Source organism: Bacillus rossius (assembly GCF_032445375.1).
Source record: "Bacillus rossius redtenbacheri isolate Brsri chromosome 9 unlocalized genomic scaffold, Brsri_v3 Brsri_v3_scf9_2, whole genome shotgun sequence".
NCBI lineage: Eukaryota > Metazoa > Arthropoda > Insecta > Phasmatodea > Bacillidae > Bacillus > Bacillus rossius.
This window is the reverse complement of record NW_026962013.1, coordinates 23431271-23454542: the sequence shown is the minus strand read 5'-3', so window position 1 is coordinate 23454542 and position 23272 is coordinate 23431271. Positions and strand designations below refer to the sequence as shown.

The window sequence follows — 23272 nt, the reverse complement described above, 5'->3', positions numbered from 1 at the left end:
TATTTCAAACGAATGCTTTACAATAAAAATGAACGGATATAATAGTGTACATGGTACGGAAATTGTGTTTTTTTTTTTTAAATTCTACCACTGTTTTATTTATCCCCTTGTTGCGATGATTCGTTTTATCAAAAATTGTTACAGGCAAGATTTTTAGACAAGAATTAGAATATTTACAAATAATTCGAACGGATTCGATGGAGTACCAACTAAGGAAGTTATGAATTTTTTTGTCCTTCTACCCTTGTTTTTTTACCACTACTTGTTATAATGTTTGGTTGTTTAAATATTTTTCAAACGAAATTTGTAGATAATATTTTAATGTTTTACAATAAATAATAACGGATTTTATAGTGTACGTTTTACGGAAATTATGATTTTTTTAGTTCTACCCCTGTTTTTCATCCCTTTTTCTGCAATGTTTTGTTTGTCAAAAATTGATTCAGACTAAAGTTTTAGATAAAATTTATACCATAAACAAATAATTTGAACTGCTTCGATAATATGCCTACTAAAGGAGTTGTGAATTTTTTTTTTCAACCCTTGCTTTTTTCACCCCTTGCAGTTATGGTCGATGGTATTAAAATATATATTTAGACAAACGTGTTTGGTATTACTCCTATGAGTTATAATACGTTCAAACGGATGCGATATTTTTTTATGATTATGGAGCTATAGCGATTTTTCTGTTTAAAAAAAAACTTTCCCATTTATACCCCTTTGGTGGAATTGTGCCCATTAAGGAGCTCAACCGAGATTTTCCATTACTTTATTTCATGTATCGGTTTGGAAGTGATTAGTACAAAATTACGGCAGTTATGGTGACCATAAACTTTGGAGTTGACGATGGTTTTGGCGTCTAGGGGCCATGAAACGTAAAACTGTAATAAAAATTTCCGTAATTACCACCATGGTAAGATTAAATACGTAGGTAGTATTTCTTCGAAATGTACCTATAAAAAACACGTGAGTGAGTCTTTTAGTAGTCTCCAGTGATGTGTAAAATCTAAACTCGGTAATGAGCTAATTAATGTTATCGCATGTTGCAAAAACACTCATAATACGAAACTTATACGAAATTTAACGTATAATTCGTTAAAATAATCCCGAGTGTGATCAATATACGTAAATTGTGTTTTCAACTAAATTTCCGGACGCGAATCGCACGCAGTTTTCGCACCCGCCGCTAGAATTCGCTGTCGGAGCAGCTACGTCGACTATCGAACCATTCCATTTGAGGACCGAAATTTTAAACTGTATAAAGAAACGGCTCCGAATATGATACGAAACCCTGGCTTTGGACGTGATTATCGACAAGGAATTTTATTAAAACACTTCCTACATTAATAACATCCACTGACCAGTTAAATAATTTGAGTTTCCGTTTGGCTTTGTGAAGTTTTGTTCACGTCATCCGCCACAGATGACAGCACCGCGGTCACACATTTCCGTTCATTGACTTCCGTTCCATTCACGAAATTACTCCCACCAAGAGCTAAGATCTTACACGTGAAAAAATAAAAATCGGTAAACTCAACGGGGGATCTTGGCCCCCTTCTCCCCACTCGACGGCCTTGCGCACGAGACAAGAATCGGGTCGACGTCGACGATTGGTCGGCGCGTCGTGACCTCGGGGGCCCGGGAGAGAGCGTGGCGTCGCGACGCAGCAGACCACGCCAAGGTCTCCCGGGCCCCCCAGTCCGCGCAGCCGCGACCTGGGACTCCGCCCCTGCCTCGACTGCGCCCGTAGGGGTCGTTACCACAACGCAGGAATACCATAACGCCGAATGTCAAAATTGACCACAACGCCGACAGCTAGAAAACTGCTGTGTACCACAACGCCGAAATAACAACTGAATTAATTTGTGTGTGTTTCTTAGATGTAACTTAACGCCGAAATACCACAATAAAACCTAACCTTACCTAACCTAACCTAGCGTAATATAACCTAACCTAACTTAACCTAGTCTATCCTAGCTTAGCCTAACCTAACCTAGTCTAACCTAACCTAACCTTTGTGACTGTCCTGCAATGACATTTTTAGGCGTTAGTGTATTTCGGCTTTGTGGTAATTCGGCGTTGTGGTACACAGCAGTTTTCTAGCTGTCAGAGTTGTGGTCAATTTGGCATTTCGGCGTTGTGGTATTTCGGCGTTGTGGTGCGTCTCCCGCCCGTAGTCCCGTCTCCGTCTCACGTCAGACTGCAGCACAGAGTGTAGTTGCCGCAGTCATACTGCCTGGCCCGTCAGCATTGAACATTTTTTATTTTGAGCTAGCTAATGCCCGGCATGCCTTGCAATGCCTCAATAAATTATTATTTGTAATTTGTTTGAAGTAGTTACACATACACAAATTATCTCTCACTATCTCTGTATCTATCTCTCTATGTATATCTCTATATCTCTATATCTCTATCTCCCTCCTCTATATACCTATATATTTCTCTATACTTATATGTCAGTCACTCTATAGCAATGAAAATAATAAAAATATATTTATTTACCTATCTATCTTTTTACCCGTTACAGGTGCGACATAGGTATATAAAAACACGTGCGTATTCGAATGCGACGTTTCGTCCAGAAATTTCAAAGCAATCTGTGTAGAACTTTAGTAGATTTAAGATTTTAAACGAACGAACATTTACTTTTTTATTTATATAGATATATTCCTTAATTATAATTATTTTATGTATATAAATAAACTGTGCCTTTTTAAAAGCTATAAATGAGAGTGAATTGACAGTATTATCACAATTGTACTTATTCTGACAAAAACATTCTTCTGTTCCAAACACCAATTATTATTTCGGAGGAGAAAATATTTGTAGCAATCAAGTCGCATTAAATAACTAGGTATTCCATACAATTAGCGCAATGCTCGAAAGAGCAAAATATTTTAATTGTATATGATATAAAAATGTAAAAAAAAGAAGAAGTTAAAAACAAGATGGCTTGATTCTATCAAAAAAAAAATTAAACTATCATTCAAATGTTACTTTACCAAACAAAATTATTCAGGAACATATAATTTGTTTTTTACCTCACGTATGTCTGAAAAGTTGAGCCGGTACCGGGGTCGTCAAGGGAAGAAATTGAACTTCGCGCCGAAACCTCTCAGAGACGTTCCCTCCCCTTTTTCCCCCTCCCCCTTGTATCACCCAAGTTGCTTGGCAACCATTTCCCCTCTTCAAGCCTGCGCAGTTAATATTCCCGGTTTGGATGCATGTGGGCGGTCATTTTATAGTTCTTCTTCATCCGCGAGGGAATGTAACAACATGTGGACTTAGCACTTGGGGCTGTAAGATGGTCGCAAAGGAGGCGTGGCGAACGTATCAGATTAAAGTAAACCTTAGATTTTTCAAATTATCTTTTGGGATCGTCCATTTAAATTATTTTTCGGCTTACTGGTTTTTCAGTTGAATATTTACTTTGGTTTCAAGCGTTTGCGGTATTTCGTTTATGAACCACCTTACGATTTAAAAAAAAAAGGGGGGGGGGGGGGTTGTCTGTAAAGTCAGTTTACGGACGATAATTTTACGTGATAACGTCATAAGAAAACATTGATGAAAAATCTCATACTTTTTAATTTTCAAATATTATTTACAGTATTTGCAAATTTAATTTAAAAAAATTGTTTAAATATAATCACGAACAATTTGTTAAAAAGCCCGCCTTAACCTGTTTGATATTATAGAAGATTTTTCTCGCACGGTGGTTTGGCCGGTTCTTGCACGCTCGGCTCAGGCGGAACGTGACAATTTTTCGTGCGTGTAGCCGGCGTTCATCGATTTATAAGACGTTATCACGTTAAAAACTTACTTGTGTAAAGAGTTGTCCGTTATCTTGTCTTTGGTATCGGTCAAGTCATGGATGATTCATATGTAGTCGAGGCTGTGCAAGCCTTCAGTAAACCAAGGTTCTGGGATGCGTGATTTGACCCAACTGTAGGTTTAGTTTTATTTTGGTTTAGACCCAAACAACAGCAGATTGCCCGCTCTAACTATAATGAGACTCGCGACTCGCATGCACGACGCAGGAGGTCGTACAGGCCAGCCCTTCTTTTTCAGAGTCGGATCCAATTTTCGAATGTTTATTATTATGTTATAATTATACGATAAAAGGTGAACTGTTAATTGAAATATGTGTGTCTTTGTACGTCGATTGGGTGTGTCTTTGTACGTCGATTGGGTGTGTGATTACTTAAACGAACAATCGGGCAAAAGGAGTTGAAACTCAAAATGAGTATGTTCCGCTTGAGGTTTTGATGGGTAATTAATATCGTTTTTTGCAGTACCACAACGAGGTCTTCTGAATAAACAAAGGTATACTGCGTCAGTGACAGGAACTCGTTTTCAATAATGGCATGAACTTTTTACACATATTAAATACAGCATTTTGAACAATATTATTTCCCCTTCTCCATCACGATGACAGGATATGAATCCACGTTTTCAGAGGCATGAAACACAAAAATCCCAAACATTTACCTTTGGCACACATTTGCTATCAACATATTAATCTAGCCACGTAAATATGAAATTAACATATGCAAAACAGATAACATTTATTTTTCCCGGCTACCGAGTGATTACGTTTTAAGACCTGTTTATGCCATGGGACCACGCATAAATTTAACGTTGTCAATTAAAAATACCAGACAGTTACTCGAAATAGTCAGCAAGAATGTTTATCTGTTCTAATCTCTAAAAATTCTTTCCTGTGGTGACTCAACCATAATCTACGATCAACGGGTGATTTTATTTTAGTCTCTCTTGAAGTTCTGATCATTTTCTCGTGAATTCACGACTTGAAATGTTAGTACCCGCGTTTCATGACCACTCGGCTGGACAGACAGGAGTCTATCAAACGTTAAACTCGCTCACGAGCAAAAACCCTCACTGCGATCTTGTGATTCATTACTGGTCTCGTACCCACTTCGTAACTAGAACCAAGATTGAATGGTTTTATTTCTAGTCTAATTTCCTTTTTAGAACACAGGATTTCAGTCTTATGTTTTTTTTAAATTTTTATAAAGGCTGTTTTGTAATACTCACTCCACAAAAATAGTGATAAAATTTATATGCTTCATTTTTATGATAAAATAATGTGTAATTAATTGGTCTAAAACAGAAAAATAAAACACATTCAGAACAATAAAAATAAATTAGTAAGCATCGTGGTTTTAAAGTTATTCAATAAGAGATGCGCGATAAAACAAAATAAAAAAATTAATAATTTTTTTTTTCGGATCCATGGAATTTGGTACAATATTTTTTTTTTGTCTGCATGCACGAAAACAATAAAAAAAAAAGCAATCGAAAGACATTTACTGCGCTCTGGTGACAACTTTAGAAATCAATAGTTTCGGACATAGGACACTACTACAATTGTAGACAAAGCTGTTTTCCGTGCGTCAATGTGACATCATTCACATTCGGATAAGGACGCGGACCACGCACAGGTTAGGACGATTGTAGACGGCTGGACCTCCCCGGCGGCGCCAGGACTCGGCGCGGATTTAGCTCGTCCTCGCGCGGCAGCGACCAGACCGGGCTGGAACTTCGCTCGCGCCGCGGGACAAAAGCGCGGCCTCCCTCGGGCGACGACCGCCAGACGCCTGCTCGCTCCAGGTCGTGCTGGTCATGTCGCTTCCAGACGCTGCTGTCCCCGGGGTCTCTCGGCCCGCCTTCCCGCAGACGTTGTTGGTAGCGCGCGATCGGCGCTTCCTCACTCGCCGACTCGCCCGGGTGGTCAACGGCCTGCACACTGCGTGTGGGATGCGCAGGGCCGTCTTCATACGGCCCGGTTCGGGACTTCGTCCGTCGCGTCATCCCAACGGACAGCCCGAGGGAGCAGCGTGGCGGCGTCAGGGCGACGGGCTCTTCTCCTGAAGGTTCTGCGGACTGATGATTGTGTCCTCCAGCGCTGTCACCCAGGGCCAGGTTAATTCTACTACAGCCTGGGGGCAGTCAGTGTTCCAAACTTGACACACTAAATGGTCCCGCCGATAGATAGCAGTGGTGTTCGACCAACGCGACACATTCGGTTTAATGATATCAAGGCGGACGTTTGCGATTTTTATACCGAAATATGAAATACATGCTAAACCTTCCAATAAGTTTAGTTTTTTTTAATAAAAGAAATCTAATATTTATCTCTTAGTGTTTTTTATTTCCCTGTGCTAAATTTGGTGTAGTATAAAGTACGATGCTAACATTAGAATGTTTACTGCTTCCTCAAACAGAAAAAATAAATAAATATGCAACAGAAAGGTCCCGAAGATGAACAAAGATAAAGCATACACATGTATATGTGTATGTATATGCAATCAACTTCGTTGTTCACGAAAAAATAAATAATTTGTTCATCCTAACCTTAAATACTCCCCCCTTTTTCCCCGCCAATATCCGTTTATAGGCATAATAAGAACGACTTTTATAATTTAAAGCAAACGTAATTACAACGTACAAGAAAACGGGTTTAGTAAATGTAGATCCCGTATCCAACCAAACAAACCTTTATAAATACTCAAAAAATGAATTTACCATTTTACCCAGTCATATCTTACCATTACATTTCGTAAACCTCACTACTCTAATATTTATATATTCTTCCTTTAATGGCTGTTCATTTCAGTTTTTTTTTTTTGAAAATGAAGATCACTTAACTATTCAGTTTTCGCTCGTTCATCCCCTTAAACATGGTAGTAAGTTCCGCCATTGCTGTAACAGCGCACCTAGTGACAGTAATCTTCCCTGTGCCATTCTTGGCTATGAGAAAACCCGTTTTCTTCCTAACCTTTAGTAGAATTGACCTTACCCAGGGTCTCACAACCAAACCTATATTTGAAAGACTGGAAACTCAACGTTGTTTTTTTCTGTACCCGCATACAGTCACCGACTACACTGCCATCTATGATTCTACAAATTAAGTAACGTGATAGAAAGTGCGTGACGATACAATAATATTGAAAAAAATCGTTTTTCAACTGTTTATTTAACCTCGAACTGAGGCACTAGATAACTATCAGTCTTACATAGTAGAGTATTAATATTGATAAAAGCATCAATATTTGTTATTTGCCAGGCTGCTATATAAACTTTCAAAACGCGAAAGGTTTTTTTTTCCGTCACAAAAAAGTTGGATTTTACAATGGACTATATTATACATCCTAATTCTTTTTCTTCAGTTATTATAGAAGTGAACAGGTGGTAATACATTACCGTAAAAACCCACATTTAACAAAAAATAATTAAATAATTAATGTTTATTACTACTATTTATAATTTAATTAATGTATTTAATTCTGAGATAAGCTTCACAATTAATATTTAATTATAACTATTAAAGCTCTCTATGAATTTTCAAAAGAATTAGCTTGCTATATTAGCTCTATCTATCGTGTTGAATTTGAAGACTGCTTGGGTACGCATCGGACTGTTTGTGTTTGCCACCCGTTGCAAGACAGAGAAGCCTAAGATGTACAAGTTCTGTCCCTGCCCGAACACGCCCGAATATTTACCTTCGGCCAACCTCGGGATTTGTTTTATTTTTGCGCAGGAAAAATGAATTCAAATATTAAAAGTGGTCGGTTAGGTTAGCTACATTAAAAAACTTTAAAACACTATGGACGGTTAGTTAGGTTAGTATAGCTACATTAAAATAAACAGAGAAATATAAATATATATAAGTAAACCCGAGGTTGGCCAAATGTGAATATTCGGGCGTGTTCGGGCAGGGACAGAACTTGATGTACATCTTAGGCTTCCCGTTGCAGACAACTCTCTATATACCTCGGCCGCACCCTTATATACGGCCAAGGCAGTGTTTCCATTATCTACTTGTCAGACCCCAACCTCGCCGTTGCGAACTGGTAATAAAATTCCGCCCACAAGATTATTTGTATTGATGGCAGTTTGTCATGAATAGTCTAAGTATCAATTTAAGTTATAATTTAAGTTACAACTTTTAGGCGCACACGCCGCAGACGTGTTCTGGCCCAGCGGGGCTCTAAATGAATATAAGTGCATAGATTAAGTATAGGTTGGCTGGCAGCCTGGCGGGAAACGACGAAAGTCGCCCCCGAAACAACCAGTGCCACCAAAGGAAATGCGGACAGCATGGTAGATTCTTATATACTCTGTCAAACTCTTCTTCCTGGACCATCCTTCTGTTTCCCGTAACCAACCTGCCTGACATGAATGCATGAATTTTTGCATCCCGCATGTCAGAGCCCAGGGTTTTCCCTGTGTCTATGCAGGTTTTACCTGGGCCCAACTTATCTAGTTTTAGTCTAGTATAGTCAGTGAGGGGAGTAAGTCATGGCAACGATCGCAGACATGGCTGGCCAATCCCCCTCCTAGTATATGCTACCCCTCCTGCATGGCTAACACCCTGCATGATTAGAGCGTACATAAAGGCTTCGGCCTGAGACGCACTTAGACTCTCTCCCTAATCCGGACACCTCCCAAACTCACTTAGTTTTTAGCCAGGTTAGGAAAAAAAATTCCATTGCTTAGAGAACCTCCTCTTCTGAAAGGAAGTGTTTTCCCCAATTCCGGCCACACGGAATCCGGGAGAACAACGTTCACGTGGCCAGGATCAGACTCTTGATCTTACAGCGCGCTTTCACAGACGCTCAGTTCTAAACTCGTCCAGCGAGTGACATTGCGGCGGGGAAACGTAACTACGTTTTAACACCCGTTAAACATTTAAAAATATTTTTTTTATAAATTGGCTCTGATTGAGCATAGCGCATAATTCAATGGAATATCTTGTTATTGATACTGACAGACTGCTACAAATAGTTTCTCCAATGAAACAATAATTTGTTGTTAAGCATTGAGTTTTTTTTTTAGAATTACTACAACTGTAATATGTAATACGGTAAAAGACATACTTTATGATGTTAAAAAATCAATATATAATGCAATTAAATGAATATTAAAATGTATTATAGTTAACGATGGTATACAAAATATGATTTTTAATATTAGCAAGCCGGATGGTATCAATCTGGCAACAATGGGCGTCATTTACTCTGCACTGCAAACTAAGAGCTTTGAATATATATACTGTATAGAAGTCGCCAGCCCAGGTTAAAATTACTAATACGGTTTTGAGGTAGTTGGTTAATTCACCGCCGCAATCGCCACCATCTCTAGGGCATCGATTGGTGGTGGTCCCTAGCGGACAAGTGTCGAACTCTTCAAACACCCCTTCCCCCTCCCGTTGAACGAACTTGAGCTGCAGTGAATAATAGATTGGGGTTGCGGGGAATGACAGCGGGCGACAGAGCTGCGCTCTAACGTGTAAATAACAACTAAGACGATACAGGGCGTTACGGCAGCGCACTGCAGCGGTGAAGTTCCCAAGCTGCTCATCATACGCTTCTGAAAAACGTAGAGTAAATCCTATTCACTCGCGACTTCTATACAGTATATATATTCAAAGCTAAGAGTGAGTCTTGCCACAGTCAGTGGGCCACGTGAAGCTAGCCCAAGCCACATTACTGACCAGAAGAACAAACAGACAGTTGTTTGATAATTTGTAATTTCCGGTCAATATCCGGACCAGAGAAGTGGTTCATCTGGTCCCTGATCGCGAACTATGCTAGGTTGTTTGTCTTCAAGTTGCAGTATTGCTTTATTTAGTCTTGGCATCGGTAATTAATGAATACGAAAGCACGAGCGTAGGGTTCAGAACCGCCATCTTGAATTTGCGGATCTTCGTTATCTTAACACTTTCAGTCCCACTTTAACTAAATTTTTTTTAAATATTTTATTAGTAACAATCTTAAGCTAATTATAATTTGTTTTAATATACATTTTTTACATTATAACATAAAAACTTCAAATATAATTTTTTTTGCCCTAAACAATGATGTCGACTAGAATGTAGGCTGCACCGTGAACTACAAATCAAAGTTTAAAGATATAAATTGTCCACTTCAGTTGACGAATACATAGACTGAAGGGGTTAACTCTACCTTTGAACTCTGACTTTAAAATACGATACCTCTGGTGAAATTCGACACGTCAGGTGGAATTTGTCAACCCAATAACGTTTTTACCTAAAACTTATTATTTTTTAATTAAATAATCTTTTTAAATGGTGACTGCCATCTTGGAACCACCTCTTTTCGACCACCATTTATGCTTTCACCTACTTTTTTTAATAAAAAAATAATAAATACGTCATCGATTTCGCAGTATTTGGTTTTGAAATCGTCGATTACAAATATGAGTACTCGGTTAGAATAGACCAAGACCATGATTAAAAAAAATAATACATCGATTTGATTCTCGGGTGAAATACAAAATGAAATAAATAACTCGTAATAACGTAATTTTTTTATGTCTACCTTAAGTAAACAAATAAGTCACTGTAGGTGTATCCATCAACAATAGTGTACCATAAAAGTGTGCACCAACAACCAAAATTATCGGTAGCCGTGTTCGTTAAAGCGTGTTCACGTAATTTATGTGTGGCATAACTAAAACTAACAAGCACAGAGCCGTAACCAAACGATTCGGAGCCCACTAAAGTCTCGGAGATCCCGTAGCCTTGAGTCACTCTGCATAACCGTAACGTAGTCAAATAAAACGTAAATGATGAAATCGTACACACATTTACAGTGCGTTTATCTGATTTGAACATTTACGAATCGACTTTCTGTTAAAAAAAAATCATTTTATACAACAACACAGGTTTCACTTCTGACAGTATAAAATGACTTGTAATAAGTACTATATTTAAACATCTGCTTAGCAAAAAAATAAATAAAAAACTTTTAGAAGAGTTCTGATTAAATTCTCACTTCTCCTTTTGCCCGACTGAAAACGATTTACAAAATATGAATAAAACATCAATTTATAGTTTTGCTTCAAGGTAACACATTAAATTTACACTAATAACTATCTTTTTTCTCCCTCTCTATCCATTTAAAAACTCCAACCGTCAGCTAGATAGACATAAAATATGTGAAATTATAGGTCCGCTGGGTTACGGAACGTTAAACAAAAACGAAAAGAAGGAAATAAACCTGTACAAACCTTGGAGAGGTTATTGGAAGCTGTTTATAGCCTGACACATACCAATTATCCTTTGTGTTGACGGCATTTTTTTTATAGGAGAAGTTTCGTGAATGGCACTCAAGTCTACTGGACCGGAATTGTGTTCCTAAACACGGTGTTGCCATCTGTGAACGTCTCAGGAATCTCAAAAAGATGACAGACCCGCGTGAATCATACTTTTATATTAACTTTCGCGAATGTGCTAAGTGTATTGATAAGTGCAGTGCTAAACTAAACTTTATGATAGTACTACTCTCATTTAATACCTTACGTTATTTCATAGTAATAAAAATATATTGGTAACTTAAAAAAATTCGCATCACAATTTTGACAATCCTTAGTAAACAATGCAACGTAGAGATAGCGCAGCGTTCGTCATATTGTAGAGACACAAGAAATTGTTAGCCTACATATATTCGACGACATGTTAAATAAACTAATTTCGTGATGGAATTTTTACTGTTAAAGCTCAAATATCGAATTAGCTCAATAAGATGATGGTTTGTTTGTAGGAAGTATTCACAACCTGATTTCTGTCGTTTAAGAAAAAAAAAACATACGTACACTTAGTGTTATAATTAGTGTTTTAAGATGTTTCAGGTTAATTTTGTTTCAATGTATCTATTGGACTGCAACTTTTAGTTTGAAAATTATTTCAAAGTTAGGACCGCGTTTGTAATGACTTTGAGAATCAACAGAATGTTAAATAACTTTGATGCCATGTTTGTTCCAACACAATTTTCCTTGGTAATAAATTGTAAGTATTTTTATAGTCCATTTCATATCTTGTTGTGACTATCCAAGTTTACAAAATGTATTCCAGAATAGTTACACTACCATAAAGTTACTTTGGACACTAAACACAGCCATCCCCCGAAGTTCGCTAATGTAAATATGTACGGGTGCACGTTAACGCACGTGGGTCCGCCATCTTTGATGACTTAGGCTCGCGACTATAGCAGTTTCTGCACGCATGCGCATTGGACTTTCAACCTGTCACATTTTTTTTTTTTCGTTTTGTAAAATTCGCGCTATCATTGCATTTCTGGTGCATACCAAAATTTCACCCCTCAACGCGCATAAAGAAGTATAACCTCAAAAATGCAGACGATGATAATTTCGTACTTTGGGGGGGGGGGGGGGGGGAAAGCCACAGGTTCAGCATTGAGGCATTTACACGTGACACGTTTTGTCGTTCGGCTAGCCCCGAGAATGAATAGTACCTACCATCTTGTTAAATATAATTATAATTAGGTATTTAAGAAGGATAATATTTACTCCGCCCCCCCCTAAAAAGAATAAGTTTCGTATATTTATCACGCTCGGGGTTTTAAAAATATTTCCATGTAATTTTCTGTTAGAGTTTCGTTTTATAAATTTATTTGCAACACGAGAACACGTGAACATGCACTCTGGCGAGTACTGAAAAACTCGCTTACATTTTTTTTCTACAAACGCTCTTCAAATAACACTATGCTAACCTTTTTTTTTAAACTAATACTCTGCCAGCCTGTTCTTCTACTGACTGTCTGGCCACCTTCTCTTCAAATAACGTTTTGGCCTGCCACTTCTTCCACTAACTCTTCGCTCGTCTGCTGTTTTACTTAAGCGCTGACTGGCAGCCATCTTAGAGCAGGTTTCACTAACAGGAAATAAAAGAGTGGGACAATTTAAGTAAATTTGGAATTATAAAATTATATACTTTTTCTCTAAAATCTAAAACGATTTATTTTTTAACGTGACTTGACAAAACCAAAAGTTATCTAAAAAAATTACATTTTTATAGAATTCCACTAAAATTGCTTAATTAACAACGCGAGTCAAAAAGCTGAAATATAAACTTCATGTGAAGAATGATGATGAAGTTGTAAGACACTGGTTTGCGTTCTAGAGGAACTGAGCTCTCGTTTTCCGTGGCTTTCCAGTTTCCACCAGGTAAATTCTGGGCTAGTTCCTTACTGTAGGCCATAGCCGATTTATTTTCAGATATCCCTGGTACTCTGGCACTACTGTAGTAAAGACTGTATTTAACTTCGTACTTATGTAGATAGTATTTTTCTGTCAATTGGATTTCAACAGAACTAGTGCTGGGGTATGAAGCAGAAACTATTTCACCATGCGAATTTGCAATGGACAGAGATGGAACCGGTGTGTGCAAGATACCTGAGAATCTCAAGTCTTGCGGTTTGAGTCCCGCCACAGAATAATAATTTTTTAAAAATTTTTTATGCAACTTGTTGGTATTATTTAACACCACAATTTAAAGAAATTTAATTATAAGCACAGTTCATTTGGTGTAGTTATTTTACATTTGATGGGCATAAATCTTAATTTTTACATGTAATAAATATAAATCTTAAATATATATATATAGGTCTATATATATATATATATATTTATATATATATATATATATGCATGTTTGTGTATTCCATGCGCTCACGCATCTTTCATACGATTAAGTTGAAACTTTGCACACTTGACCTTCGAAACAAGGGGGAGGTCACTGTATAGGTGATCTTTCGATAAAACAAAACAGTAAAGCAGAATTTATTTATTACTGATAAAATTTCGTAATTGCACTGATAAATCATCGTTCATCCGATCTCTATGACATTTTTTAAGCTTTACCTTTGAAACCATGGAGGTATTAGTCTACAGAATGGTTGTCTGTTCTGAAGTACCTGATAAAGTGGCTGTACAAAAGATAATCTTTATATATATATTTCTTGTGTGCGTGTGTAAGTCACTGAACTCCTCCTAGACGGCTGGACCGATTTTGATGAAATTTTTTGTGTGAGTTCACGGGGATTCGAGGATGGTTTAGATTCACAATTGGATATTTTATCTCGATTCTGAGTTAAGAAAAAACTAAAAAATGTAATGTGTGTCATAGATATACAAACTGTTAGTGTCATTCCTCTATGTCTGCCGAGCAATAGCTTTCAAGCCATTACGTTACGTTTTGCTATTGTAAGGAACTAAGTAGAGAGTAAGAAAAAAAAAAGCTCTTGACAGTTTGTAGTGTCGCCATATTTGTTTCAATTTTCAATACCGTTCTTGTATATTACAATTTAAATTGCAGAAAAAAATCATGTTTCATAGAGACATAAATAGTGAGTGTGTGTCATTTCTCTATGTCCACGAGGTCTCGCCGCGTCAATTTTCTCCTTGGGGCGAACCCGTCCGCTTAGTTAAATAAACAAGTTTTATCGTTGAATGATTTCATGATATATTTCATGAAAATCTGCTCTCATAAAAAAGTTAGTTTTATAGACATTGAATAGGTGTCCTCTCTCTCTCTCTCTCTCTCTCTCTCTCTCTCTGAAGATCAATCTATGAATCGTTACAAATTTATTTCCTTTATTTTTTTAGTTTGATTTGATACAATATGATTTCACTAAAAATCAATTTCTACCCCTTCCTATTTTCATTTCCACATTACGAAGTTTCACTTCTTCCACGCGGAGGGACTCCACGCAATATTTTTGCATGCAATTAAAAACTATTTTTTAATGATGCCAAATAAGTATAACTTCACATGTGCGTCCCTAAGTACACGCACCCATCGTTTTAATTTAATTTCTTCTATATATTTTTTTCCTCCCTACCTAGGGCACTCATAATTATTTTAAATTTCACGTGTATGTTTTCAATGTCATTCGAGTTGTACAATTTTTTTTGTCAAATTGGTCATTATTTATACTTTGTTTCATTTTGGAAACATACGTATTTTAGGTATTATGACAAATAAAAAAAATTAGTTTCACTAACATTCTTAGGTTTTTATTGTGTGGATAGTTTCAAGTTTAATATTATGTAGGTACATAAATTCTTAAACTTATAAATTTCTTCGAAATTTATTCATAGGTAGGTAGGGCCTACTAATATTTTCTATTTGTCGATATTTTTATTTTTTTACATTACCTACTTTGTCAATATTGTTATTTTTTTTACATTACCTACTTATTTGCAAGGAGTTTGGTTTAGTGTTTATAATTTATCTGCTGAGCGTCAAGAGTCTTAGGGCTGCTGAGACCGAAGACCAGAAATATTTATCAATTATGTAATATATTGTTGAAAAATTTGAATTTTACTGTTTCAGGAAAGTTGATTTTTTTTATTAATTAGAATAGTTACGTGTAATTGCCATCTTCCTTTATTTCATATTAAACATTATGTTTGGTTGAGTGTGAGATAATTTTATTTATGTATGTTTTAATTTCATTTAATTTCTTATATATATATTCTTACCTACCTACTTCTATTAAATTTCAGGCGGATGTTAACATTGTCATTCCAGTTGTATAATTTTTTTGCCAAATTAGTTGTTATTTATAATTTTTGTTTCATTTTGGACTATGTTTTTTATACTTAATTCAAAGATTTGTGGTGTGTACAGGGAGTGATGTCTCTATTAATTTCTATACTCCTTTGGATAAGCGGAATATTGCCACCACAGTTTTACATATAAAGAAATCCTACAAATGTTTTAAACATTATGACAAATAAATATAGTTTCACAAACATCCTTAGTTTTTTTTTTTGGTGTGTATAGTTTGAAGTTTAATATTAAGTATGTACGTAAATTCTTAAACATAGAGTTATTTATTAATTTATTTAGATAATTATTAATAGGTAGGTAATAAGCTTTCTATTCGTCAATATTATTATTATAGTAGATAGGAGTACAGTAAATGCCTACATTCTTATATTCCTTTATATCTCTTTCGATTTGGAGTGTTTCCGAGCCATTCGGGGTCCTCAACGTCAACCCCCCCCCCCCCCCAGGTGGTTAAAGCCCCAAAATTTCGAAAGTTTAAAAAATTCTAAAAATCCATCTCTTTCGATTTTAAGTGTTTTCGAGCCATTCAGGGTCCTCGAACCCCCCGCCCCTCTCTGGGAACAAAGCCCCAAAATTTCGACAATTTCAGGAATTTCAAATATCTATTCTTTCGAGATGTAGTGTTCCAAACCATTCGAGGTCCTGAACATCCACTTTCCGCAAAAGTGAAAGCCCAAAAATTTCGAAATATAAGAATATATATAAATTGGATGTTGGCATGTATGTCGTCGATAAACTCTTACACCGTTTGACCGATCGCCATGAAAGTTGGCACATCGAAGTGTTTTTATCATGGAGAAGGTTTTTATGCTAACAATTTTTTTTGTAACTCGCCGCTAGATGGCGCTGTAGCGCATCAACTCCCTTTCAACCGATCGCCATGGGTAAACAGAAAACCATAGGTCACAGATACACAAACAGTAATTATGTGTCATTTCTTAATGTCCACCACACTGGACATATCGCTATCTATTTTTCTGTAACTCGCGGACAATATATCACCCGGTGTTCAGCCCGAGCAAAGCCGGGTACTGCAGCTAGTATGCTATAAATTTGTTTAATAGCTCGAAAAGAACTCGCTAGGAAGAATCGACAATATGCGATCATGTAGTGAGTATTGCTAAAGAAACATAATAACAAACCCATCTGCAAGAAATTTGGGTTAAACTTCATTAAAACCAAAATTTGTTTTGTTTTGCAGAAGGAAAAAAAAAGAGGGGGGGGGGGGGTTGTTAGAGGTCGTTCTCATTTTGACTTCAAGTATTAAAATGGCAAATATTGTATACCTACACCAACTCACTTACTTCTTACCTACATGTTTAAAACGCTAGGCAGTTCACTGTTCAGGTGAGATTTCGATAATACCAACCCTTAAAGCAAAAGTTAAGGTGGCGCGTGAATAGTGCCGGATAATTACCAGTAAATATTTTATGTCAGTTTCTCTTTTCTATGTTCCGAATAATGATGGTAGCGTGCGAGTCGAGAGAGATATGTATATAGATATAGTGATTTATTTCTGTATTTCTCTATCACTTTCTTTATCTCTATCCCTCTCTATCTCACTCTGTAATTTTCTCTATGCAAGCATTGAGCAGTTAATTATAGTTTAAAAATTAGTTTTTAACAACAGAAAAAACAATCATATATAGAGTGACGGGATCAGTGCTCAGTCGTTCAGACATATTCACTTGACAATAATAACATAGTTCCAGCTAGCAGCTAATGAAAGGTTATTCGACTTACACGATCACATAATTACTCGATAATGCGGTACGAATAGAGCCGGGTGCACAATTGAAAAAAAAAATAACGGCAACAGCATGTCATGTGCACAAGATTCGACCGCCATGTTCTCGAACCTACTGGTTCACAATAGCGCATAGGACGGTCGTTTGCATGGGAAACAGGCAGTGCGCGTAGGAGGGCTTGAATTTATTTCATTTCTGTTACGGACGCATGGCGCAACAACCAATGAGAGTAGAGTAGGAAGCCATTTTGGCGGGGCTAGAGAACTGTTTATATTTATCAATTATGTTGTTGCAAGAAATTGTCGAGATATTACAATGCCTAGGCGTGATTCCTGGTTTAAAAATGAATTAACTCTTTTACTTATAAGTTACTAACAAAAATTGTAAATAAAGTTTCTTAGTTGGAATAGTTAATTAAAATTGTATGTAACCCTCATTTATTTATATACTGAAAAAATTGTGCTCATAAATTGCTGGTCAGATGTCATGGGACAATCATTTGATAGTTAATATAGTTACTAACTAACACTGCCGAAATATGTCGTTTACATCGCGAAATTTCATTGGCTGAAAATAACAATAAGATTTCAATTGTGGACCGGCTTAACACACGTCGTGTGGACAGCCGTGCGTGTGGCTGCCGTGAGCTCTCTTGTGTTTTTTAAATCGTGAACCCAGCTTAATGACTGATTATTCGATGGCATAAATTATTCGGTGTTACCAAACTCTAGGCTATTGTCCTCTGTGTGACGTCAGCCGAGCGCGATGTAATGACCTGGAGGGAGGAGGGAGTGAGAGAGAGAGAGCGTGAGAGAGATCGTGAGAGAGAAAGAGAGGGAGTCGAGGAGCATATGTGGCCCTGATTGGATGTTAGGTATCTCCTCTCTTCTTACGCCCCTCCCGTTGAGCGGTCAGTCCCTCGTCGTGCTACATGCTACGTGCTGATGTTGATTTTTTTTCCTAACCTAACTAAAACTAAGTGTATTTTGGAGGGGTCCGGGTTAGGGAGGGACCTAGGTGCGTCTCAGGCCGAAGCCTATACGCCTAGTCATGCTGGGATTAGCCATGCAAGGAGAGGGTCGCATGCATCATGTGCTAGGAGGGGATTGGCCAGCCATGGCAGCGATTGGCGCCATGACTAACTCCCCTCACTCTTAAATCTAGACTATAACTAGAGATAGGTTGGGCCCAGGTAAAACCTGCATAGACACAGGGAAAACCCTGGGCACATTCATGCGGGATGCAAATTGGCATGCATTACGTGTAGGAATTTACAGGAGACAGAGGATGGTCTGGATGAAGTGTTGGACAGAGTAGAAAAGAGTCTACCATGCGGGGGTTGGGCACTTGGACTCGTGGTCCTCTTTTCCAGTTGTTCAGTACTGGATTTAGTGACCAGGGACGCAAGCGCCCCTGGTGGTGAGTGGTTGCACTGACCACTCACTCCGCCGCCAGTCAGCACCTAAAAAACTAAGAAACTAAAACAGAAAAAAGATAAATGACTTACAAACTAGGCATTTCGTTACGAAATAGTGCTGATGTTGGCACCCGTGCCCCCTGGCGAGAATTGCCGAGCATTGCCGAGAACTGCCGAGCAATGCCGAGACTTGCCGAACACCACCAGACGAGTCGGAGTGACAAATGTTCCTTTCCCGTGGACGCCATGGCGGAAGAAATGTTAACGCCTATAGGCCAAGGCTGGGAAATAAGTATAACAAGGGGTAATGAGACAATTGACCCCTCCGCCCTTCCCCCTTTTTGCTGGCGGCACCCCCAAACATAACATGTTTAGAGATTTCACGGGGCTGTTTTCCCTTACATGGGCACATTTATAGTAATGTACATATGATCTCGTGCACAGGTGTTTTGAAACAAGTAGGAGTGAAATTTATTTAGGAAAGGTAGCAGATGCTCGTCTGCTCAGAAGGCATCAATTACAATTTTTCCCAATTAAAATTACAGAGAAAATTATAAAAATAAAATATTAGCCAAATTACATATATAATTGTTAATATAGTGGTATTAATCTATAACTTCTCTCTCTCTCTTTTTTTTTAGATAATTTACGTTACCATAGCGAATATCTTTAAATGCTATTTACATCTGAAATTTAATTTTGTTTATCAATACAGGTTTGACTAACGCATCATAGCCCCATGTTTTTTTACTTGATGCATTATAGTATAAATCAGTATTGGTTATTTTATTATAATTGCCAATCTTTTGACACTCCGGGCATAATTTTGGGAGTATATATTTATTAATTAGGATCAATCGCCGAAAAGAAAAAAACTTCTAACTTCTATGCGTGCTCAGTGTAGTAAGGTTAGCTTTACAACGGCCTAGTCATTTACCTTGAGGTTTTGTTTGCCACGTGTATGCAGAGACTCTGAAAAAAGAAGACAGAAAAATAAAACTTGTTCTTGTAGTCGCTGAATGTTATGACCTTGAAAGTAAAGAATCTTGAAAGGGGGGAACCTCAAAGTTTGCTTCTTTATAGGTTTTTTTTTTATTGGAGACCACGTGAGAAAAAAAAAAGAGACCGACGTGGGGTTTCGGAGTGAGAAGTCTGCGTGGTTGGCAGCGCTGGAGCTGTCACGACGGGCGGGGGTAACCGGACGAGCGCCGAGGGGCGTCCTATAAAAGAGGACGCCGATTGGTTCCACGTGTGATACTCAACCATGGACCTGCGGACCGCCTTTATCGTGTCTGCGCTGTGCTGTCTGGCCTGCGGGAGCGTCGTGCCCCGAGTCGAGACGCGTAAGTAACTGGACCGACGACTGTTTGGTCACGAATACTCTTCTAGGACCTCTTTAGTCACGAAGACTCTTGTTGGAACACTTTGGTCACGAAAACTCTTCTTGTACCTCTTTGGTCACCAAGAATCTCCTTGGACCTCTTTGATCACGAAGAGTCTTTTTGGAACTCTTTGGTCACGAAAACTGTTTTTGGACCTCTTTGGTCAAGAAAACTCTTTTCTACCTCTTTGGTCACGAAGACTCTTCTTGGACCTCTTTGGTCGCCATTCACGCGGAGCGTAAGAAAATACATCAGATTCCATGGCAGTTTTAGTTTATGGAGCGGGTGCCTGTTCTGAAATTGAAGTCACGCTGTTTAGCAATTGGTTAGAAAAACAAACCGTATCTGCAAAAAAGATTAATGCTAGAAGTTTGATTAATAGTTTGAAATCATCTTACTAAGAAGTATCATAAAAATGTCATCATGAAATGAGATTTGTTAAACATAACACATGTACGGGAAATTAGAGTTAAACTTCATATGATTACAACAAAAAAGTGTTTTGCTGTCCATATTTTGAATTCAATTATTAACATGGCAAATACTGCACACGTCAACTCCCTTTCTTCTTACCTCCATGACAGAAACCCATACCAGGCAGATTTATAATATCTAGTCAGGCGAACGTGTGACAAATAAACTTGTTGCATGGTAATTAGTTGTTAGTTAAATTATGTATTTTATTATATGGTGACGAAAGTTTTTCACTCCGGTAAGAACAAGTGCAGAACTGGAGGATTATTTTTGCAATAAATTTATATAGCGATTAATTTTTTTTTACTAAGATAAATAAAGTTTTTTTATTATCATAATGTTGTTATCACAAATTTCAAACCAATACATTGTTAAATAGTGGTTTAAAATAATGTTCTTAGGAATTAAGAGTAAGAATAAGACTTGCTATTAGTATAATGGTATTCTTTTTGAAAACCATTACGCTCGTATACACATAATCATATTTTAAGTACACTTATAGTTCTTAAAGTTAATTTTAAAGTACTAAATAGTAAAGTAGCCTTAGTACTGCACACATTTTCTGCAATCTATTAGACTGGTGTGACAATAGAAGATTTGTGACATAAAATTCACGAAGCTGTTTTGTAGTGTTTATGTTTTTTTAGTGTATTGTCAGTCATCTACCGAGTGCATGCGTCTCGCGTGTTGGCTTCTCACTCGCATTTTGTACCTTTTTTGTTCCTGAAACAGGGTTATTAAAGGTCACTGAGAACATGTGCATTAAATAAATGAGTGTGCAGTGACGAAATAATGTCCAGTTGCTACACAGGATAAGCCAGGACGGGATAAAAGAGCTTTATTTATATATTTTAATTAATGTTAAGGAAGCTTTGAAAATCAACTTCTTCAATCAAAAATCAGCTTATTTAAATACTTAAGAAGGTGTCAAAGTTTTAAAAAATGATCGATATAAAAATAAGTTTTGGTTGTAATATATCTTTATCACTTTTTAAACGACAATTGACAAACTCTTTCAGACTGTAAATAAAAAAAGCACTGTCATGCACTTAAGAAAACATTTAATTTTTCTGTATTTGAAAATGAACAAAAATATATTTTAGCAGTGACTCTCTCTCTAGTAAAACATTCGCGATACAGTCACATGTTTCAATTACTTTTTTTTCCCAGAGCGCAAATGTATATACATATATATACATACATATATAATATAAATATATTTATGAATTTGAAATACAAACCACTTTTTTTCCTTACAATTTAGCAAATACAGCTGCAAAACTGTCAGTTACTCGTAGACCAGTTCTAAGATACTGTTAGTGTGCTGAGAGATAAAATATGAACCGATACCAACAAAATGACCCGCATCGTTAATTTTGTTCTCGAATGAAAAAGAGTTTGAAATAATACCAATCCATCACCGCGGCCGAGAGTTTTTTTTTCCAGCACAGCTCTGCTCAGCCCAGCCATTACTGCTGCCTCAGTGGCCGATGTGCTCATACCGCGCGTGACCTCTTCCGTCGACAAGTGCATTAAGGCCCGTCCACACTGCCAAACTTTCGCGCCCAACACCTTCCAGTACATTGTGTCAAATAAATTTGGAAGGTTATGACGTCTCCGAAAACATCACAAGTGCAGCCATGTTAATCTGATAAAGATTTGGATGACTTGAGTTCCCAGCAAATATTTTACGTAGTAAAGGTTCTCAAACACGATGCATGCTGGACGCAATCAGGCAAATCGAAATCGTGTCTAGCGAAAACGGGAATAAAGCCCGCTCCATAACTAAGAATCTTTAAAATGGCAAAGAACACATGGACGATTGAAGAGATTATAAAAGTGAAATTCCTGAAATATTGTTAGTATAAATGTCGTGTGCGAAATAATTTTTTTGTGTGAAAAAGGAAATCATGTGTACTGAGAATTTATTTTATTATGTAACATGTATTATTTTGGGTTAAAATCTTTAAAAAAAATGTTTACACAGTTTCAAATGTTTGATCTAGCGGTGTGATGCATTATTTAATTTCAAAATGATACTAAAATTTTAAAAGTCTCAAATAGCTCAACTCAAAAATAAGCTTTGATAGTTAGGTATCTGTGTCCAAATATATCTTTGCTGGAGAAAATTTGAAGCCCTCTTCCGTCCAGTACCACCCCTTCAACTCTGTTGTGAAGTACAGTCGGGGACAAAATGTCTGGCAGCGTGACCGGGCCTTCAGCAGTTACGGCCGCTCTGGGAAGGAGACGGCGGATGCGCGCGCAGACAGTAGCACCTCCCCGTGTCCAGGCAGGATCCGGCCATCTACCCTCCCGAATGATAATCAGGCGCGCGGACCGAATGGGCAAACGAGTCTCGAGAAGTTTCGGCCCCTGCGAAGACCGGAATGGTTGCTGAGTGGCCGTTGCCTGGCATACCTCCAACGCCCAACCATTCGTATCCGTTCCCCATCATCATTCGCAACAGGTATCCCGCCCGAGACGCACGATAGCACCTTCTCTCGGGCCCCGCCCATTCGCTCTCCACGTCCGTTTCGGGATTCTCCTTTAGATGCATTCCCGGTTCGTTTCGGGTCAGAGTTGGAGGATCGCATCAAGCTGAAACACCAGAGGATCATCGAAGACACATTATCATGTGGGAGAACCTAGGACACGAAAATTTTTAGGCTCTTGAAGGGCAAATATTTCAATCACGGAAATATGAGTTTTCGGTGTGTAAAATCTCATCTCTCAGTATACGGCATTTGGCAGAGTTGGTTTAGGAAGTCGCATGGGACGGAAATGCGTAACCACGGTGCTGCCACCTGCGGCGGATGGCGTGAACCGAAGT

The 23272-nt window shown here is 37.8% G+C and overlaps 1 protein-coding gene across 4 annotated transcripts in view; it reads left to right on the top strand.

Moving 5' to 3' along the window:
• The window catches only part of LOC134542763 (circadian clock-controlled protein daywake-like), a 113409-nt gene that overhangs the window by 76021 nt on the left and 14116 nt on the right, over positions 1-23272 (top strand). For 3 of the 4 annotated variants that reach the window (XM_063387266.1, XM_063387268.1, XM_063387270.1), the window contains one exon: positions 19670-19929. In XM_063387266.1, coding sequence (XP_063243336.1) covers positions 19851-19929 — 79 coding nt within the window. In that variant the 5' untranslated portion in view covers positions 19670-19850. The remainder of the gene's footprint in view (positions 1-19669; positions 19930-23272) is intronic. The other variant, XM_063387269.1, reaches the window with a different exon arrangement.